The sequence below is a fragment of the Sceloporus undulatus genome, chromosome 4 (assembly GCF_019175285.1).
Source record: "Sceloporus undulatus isolate JIND9_A2432 ecotype Alabama chromosome 4, SceUnd_v1.1, whole genome shotgun sequence".
Classification (NCBI taxonomy): domain Eukaryota; kingdom Metazoa; phylum Chordata; class Lepidosauria; order Squamata; family Phrynosomatidae; genus Sceloporus; species Sceloporus undulatus.
The window spans coordinates 219,189,189-219,195,432 of record NC_056525.1 but is presented as its reverse complement, the minus strand read 5'-3'; the positions used below and the strand labels follow the sequence as shown (position 1 = coordinate 219,195,432).

Below are 6,244 nucleotides of genomic sequence, written 5' to 3'. Positions count from 1 at the left end.
AAGCTTCTTTGTCTTGAATAATATAAAAAGAGCCATTTTGTCTTGTTCGGGGCCTCAGCTTTTTGAAACTTGAATTCCACTGAGTTCAATGTTTTCCTTTGTCGACAACTGGAAATAAACTTATGGATTTTCAATTACTAGGTCCTCTTGCCATTCTATTGCTCTGCAAATCCTAGAAATCTAAGTTTCCTGAAATTTCTGTTACACCGCTTAGCAAGGAGGAGTGGAGAGGAAAGAACCTTATTTTGCTCTTCCCTGGTGGCTCAGGCAAAAGAAGCAAACTGCAGCCACATTTCCTTCTTTTTGTGTTCTTCCTCATTCATTACTTTTGCCATCATTCTGATGATGCTTGGCCACCCATACCTCAGTTGTCAAGAAATGTTGGAAGATCCAGTAATGTAGGAAATGGTTTGCAACTGTGCAGGTAGCCATGTCATAGACTGCCTGCAGTGCAGGTGAGTTCTGCAGGAAAACATGGCAAAATGTCCTGATGTAGTGCATAAAGCTTAAAAGCCATGCTGTAATCTGTAACGTTCTAGTTTTGGTGGGGGTAGGAATAAAGAGGGCATAATTAGGTTTTGTGAGTGTATGAAATAACAACATGTAACAGAATTTTTCTCTGTAATCAGTAACATTTACTTCAAAGTGTTGCTTATTGGAGGGGGGTTGTTTTGTAAGAATTTTTGCCCATCCATTTTTCTGTTTAAGATTTAAAATTTTTTTTGAAACACAACCTATTGGTAATATCAATGCATTTGTTATTAACATTGCTTGTTGTTAGCACTACTTTTGTTATTAACACTACTGGTAAAAAATAGGTAAAAGCATGTCATTAAAATCCAATTTCAGATACTGACAGATAAAGTGAACTTGTCTAAATATGCTAAAAATGTTAATACATGGACAATTGTCCCAGTTATTCATCCAAGGGACTACCATTGGACTGAAGTAGATGCCTTCCCCTACTTCAAGAGGTGAAGGACTGTAAACTGCATGACTGTCTTTCTGGCTGGTAGAATGATGAAATTTGTATTCCTACCAGTTGTGGGAAGATTGGGCTAAACACTTGCAAATTTTAGTCCACTATATATTGCCTGACTGAGCAAATCTGTACAGCGTATGTGGAGTGCACTGTATTTGAACTGACAACTCAAGAGGTTAAAAATATTGCCACCCGTTGCCAGTCTCTTAAGCCGTCCAATATGCCTGTTTATTAAAAGATCTGGAATATCTCCCCTATGAATTCAGCTCGCCCAGGAATAACATATTTTAAGTGGTTACAGCCACACAGGAAAAATTATTTTTGGATAAGTAGGTCACCCTGTAACAGCACAGGTGTTTCTGCATGTACAAGACACAGCAGGAAAATGTTTTTAAATAAATAAATGCTGCAATGCAAATTAAATGGGGGGGGGGGGGAGGAGGCGCGGGAAAACCACCTCTCAGCCCCAAAGCAACCCCTATCCATGAGCCAGTATCCTTTTTAATGAATCTGGCACAGTTTCAACATTTCTGCTCATAACCATGACTGTTTGATCTCTATGAGGTACAGCAAACAATTGTAAAAGGGTTTCTGGCAGAAAAAAGCACTATTGGCTTATGCTGGTGTATATCAAAAAGTTCCCACTTCTAAATCAGCAATAATTATGAGCACCATCAAAAAAATAAATACACCACACCTGCTTTCTCTGGCTCACTGTTTTAGACTCTGTAGGCTGGGGGAAGATGGAAGGGAGAGGGAGAGAGAAAGAGATGGCAGGACTGTATATAAACTGGAGAAAACCAAACCTGCAGATCTGAGTGTCTTGGGAAGATGTAGCCAGGAGATATCTCTAGTATTATGTGGCTCTGCTTGAAGCCTTAGAACATTATCTCAGCAGTTTGATATTATTTTAACTGTTGTAAATCAATCCTAAATAATCCTGGGATTTTGATGAGGTACTAAGAGTTCTCTGCTAGAGAGCTGTAATGCTTTAATTCAGGAATGCTCTAGATCTCTCTAGCAGAGAAGTTTAAGTACAGTATATGCATACCTCACTTGACAAAACCTCTGGCACTGAAGCTCCTTTTTACAAAATCTTTTTATGCCTGCCCAGCTTATCTTCCATGTTCTCCTCTGTCTAGCTGGTAGGGTTTTTTTAAAGGAACAATTACATTGGAAAGATGGTGAAAGAGATTTGGAAAAACAAAGACTCTGGGTGTCAGATAGTAGTAATGTGTGTGCAGTAGAGAATGCCTTGGTTACCAAATTTTGGAAATCATGTTCATATACTGTAGGTCCTTTTGCAGGTATCTCTGCCTGTGGACAGTGAGCAAGACAAGAGACTTTGGTAGTGGTCTTCTTGTGGAGCCTTCTTCCTAAAGAGTCATGATTGGAACTGATTTTTCTGCTGAAAACCCTTTTCATTACCCAGGCCTTTTCATTTTTCATCTACTTGCACAAATAAAATGTTGGTGTATTTTCTCTTACTGGCTCACTGTGGTTTTAATTTAAATTTAGCCACCTCTATATCTCACCTTGAATGCCTGTATCTCACGTCTGTGTCCTTCAATGAGCTCAAGGTGATATACATGCTTCTTTCCCGCTTCTGTCAGAGACTAGTTCAGGGTTACCCAGTGAGTTTCATATGGGAACAGGAGCCTGGATCTCCTATGCCCGGGGTGACCAGAGGACCTCCTTTTCTTTGACATGTCCTCCATTTCAACCTTATGTCAGTGGTATAGGAGGGATTGCAAAACATCCTCTATTTTGAGCCATAAAACCTGTCCTAGGGATCATTCAGACGTCAGTTTTTTTACCACAACAACGCGAATCATCTCACTCATGTATTTCAGGTTTGTTATTCATACTATGAAACTGCATCAGTTTGCATCTCTGCAAGTTCGGTTGTTCACATGTGCAAGCATTCAAATAAAGATGGAGTCAATTACAGTGGTACCTCGGGATACGAAATACCCAGGTTACGAAATTTTCGGGATACGAAAAAATCCCATAGGGAATCATTGTTCCGGGTTACGAATGTTTTTTCGGGTTACGAAAAAACTTTTGGTGCTTTTTTCGGCTTTTTCGCACGGAATCGCGGCTTTTCCCCATTAGCGCCTATGGCAATTCGGCTTACGAAGGCTTTTCGGGTTACGAAAGTGGCCGCGGAACGAATTAATTTCGTAACCCGAGGCACCACTGTATGTGAATTCATTCAGAACACGTTCAAGGCATGCAGCATTTTATCCTGGGTCTATTCAGGCCTATTCACATCGGTTATTCACACTATGGATCTTTAAAAAAAAAACTCGGGAGAAAACCCGATATCGTGATTAAGTAGGTTTTTTTGGCAGCCTCCCCCCCTCCAAAAAACCTTAATCAGTAAATATGCTTATAACTCTTGGAATGAACTCTTCTGGAAATCTGATTTTGATGAAGTTGCAAAGAGTAAAAATAAAAGTGGGTTTTTTACGATGCTTTTGAAACACTTACCCAACAAATCTCTAGTCTGTAGTCTGCCAAAAAATATTTCTGAACAAATATGATTTATTTTTAAATCAAGGTGTAATTTACTAAACTTGTGAGAAAGGAATAATGATCAATTTAAAATCACATATAAAACACTGTGTTTTACTGGTGGTTTGGAAGGGAAGGAAGTGTTGCTAAAAAGTACAATACAGTGGTACCCCGGGATACGAATGCGCCGGGTTACGAAATTTTCGGGTTACGAAAAAAATCCATAGGAAAACATTGCTTCGGGTTACGAATGTTTCTTCGGGTTACGAAAGATTTTTTCGCTATTTTCCGCCACCGGAGGGCAGCAGAGAGCTATTTTACCATTAGCGCCTATGGGAATTCGGCTTACGAATGTATTTCGGGTTACGAAATTAACCGCGGAACGAATTAATTTCGTAACCCGGGGTACCACTGTATAGGGTTTTATAGGTCAAAATCAGCACTTTGAATGGTGCGCGAAACGACTGGCAGCCAATGGAGCTGTTGCAACAAGGGAGTTGATTTTTGTACTAATGCTACTCACATAAATCATAATTCCCATAGATCATTGAATGTAATAGTTGTGACATAAACAAACTAGCAAATTAAAATTATATCTTTAAATTACAATATCATATGCATGATCCGAATGTATTTACATGTACACCGTTTCAAGTAATTAAAGCAAAAATGTGGTAAGATATGATTTTAAAAAAAGAAAAATTAACAGTAAAAACATTTTTATCTTTTAAAAAATATTTTTCAATTTCTCCCTTAAAAAAAAAAAAATCTGGGGCCATCCTCTTCTGCTCTCCACTCACATCACCTCTTCACCATTTTAAAGGGACGCAGGCAAACATCACAGCCTGTTCCTGCCAAAAGGCAGATGTTTGGGTGGCAATGGTGTCACTCCTTGCATAGTGTGTCACCTGGTGCAGCCCACACACCCCTGCAACCCTCCCCCCATGATGCCCCCATAATAACCTGCTTTGCTGTACAGTGGGCCCTTTCTCATGGCACGGCTAGGGCCAGGGGGTACGGCCATGCGCCTCCCCCCGGCGCTGTCTTCCATCGCTTTGGTGCTTTTGGAGGCTCTCATCCCAAAGAGGAAGGAGCGCTGCGGCAAAGAAATAACGGGCTCGACACTTCCGATCCCGTTGGGCTTGCTGGGACAAGTACTCCTGGGTGACCTGAAAGGTCACACTCTCTCAGCCTAAGGGGAAGGCAGGGGGAACTCTGGACAAAATCTTGCCTTATTTATTGAATACACTCAACATCAAACGCTTCATAATGTGTGTATAACACACACACACAATTCAAACTACTACATGTTATTATATCATTAAGATTAATTATTATATCATATTTTATTAATCTTAATTATAATGATTAATAGTATTTTATTTATTACATATTATTCACACACACACATATAGTTGGACCACAACCAACACTCAGACCATATGGCCAGAGCGGGCTCTTAACATAGAGATATATAAATATATCCTGGAAAATAAAAACTACTCACACACAACAATTCAAACCACTACATATATTGTGGACTACAACAAGCATGTCCAACACTCAGACCGCATGCCAGGCTGGCCCTCTCACATGACGATATAGATGTGTGAGTGTGGTGAATACACTCAACATTCAACCACTTCATATATAATTTTACACACACACAATTCAAACCTGATGTGTGATATGTGTGTGTGTGGTGGTGTGTGTGGGTGTATATATATATATATATTTTGTTGTTGACTACGACCATGTCATAGTCCAACACTCAGACCGTTTTGCCAGGCGGCTGCTCTCACATGTGTGTGTGCATCTGTACATGTTTCAAATGTACTCACACTCAAACCACTACACCATGCGCTGTTCTTCTCTCTCTCTCTCTCTCTCACACACACACACAACACACATAATATACACACATGCATACATATATTGGTGAGAAAGCCAGCCTGGCATAGGGGTCTGAGTGTTGGATTCTGAATCTGGAGATCAAGGCCAATTCCCAGCCAGCCATGAAACCCAACGGGTGAACTTGGGCAAGTCACCTCTCTCAGCCTGAAGCTTCCAGTTTGAGCAAGCAAAGCAAACCAATAAACCTGAGAAACATAAACATGACTAAAACCGAGAGCATATTTTGTCTCCACTAGTTCTCCATGGTGTCAGCAAACATAACACACTTGTTCCCATAAACAGAATGGAAAAAAGAAATCAATGGCTTGGAATTGTAATGATCTGATACGAACACCATTTACTATCCATTGTATTAATGGGACTGAGCATCCATGAATTTTGGTATTCACAGGAGGTCCCGGTACCAAACCCCAGCAGATACCAAGGGACCACTGTAATACAAACCCTTATGTTAAACATTTATTAATTATTCTAAAAAAAATAGAATCATAGAGTTGGAAGAGACCACTAAGGCCATCCAGTCCAACCCCCTGCCAAACAAGGAAATCCAATCAAAGCATCCCCAACAGATGGCCATCTAGCCTCTGCTTAAAGACCTCCAAGGAAGGAGACTCCACTAACATCAGTGGGAGTTTGTTCCACTGTCAAACAGCCCTTACTGTCAGGAAGTTCCCCTAATGTTGAAGTGGAATCTCTTTTCCTGCAGTTGCATCCATTGCTCGGGGTCCTAGTCTCTGGGCAGCAAAAAAAAGCTTGCTCCCTCCTCAATGTGACACCTTTCAAAATTTAAACAGGGCTATCATATCACCTCGTAACTCTTTTCTACAGGCT

The 6,244-nt window shown here is 40.4% G+C and overlaps 1 protein-coding gene across 1 annotated transcript in view; it reads left to right on the top strand.

Moving 5' to 3' along the window:
- Window positions 1-6,244, top strand: part of CFAP418 (cilia and flagella associated protein 418) — a 26,524-nt gene that overhangs the window by 4,524 nt on the left and 15,756 nt on the right. The window contains exons 2-3 of the mRNA XM_042464458.1: window positions 2,501-2,616; window positions 4,479-4,648. Coding sequence (XP_042320392.1) covers window positions 2,501-2,616; window positions 4,479-4,648 — 286 coding nt within the window. The remainder of the gene's footprint in view (window positions 1-2,500; window positions 2,617-4,478; window positions 4,649-6,244) is intronic.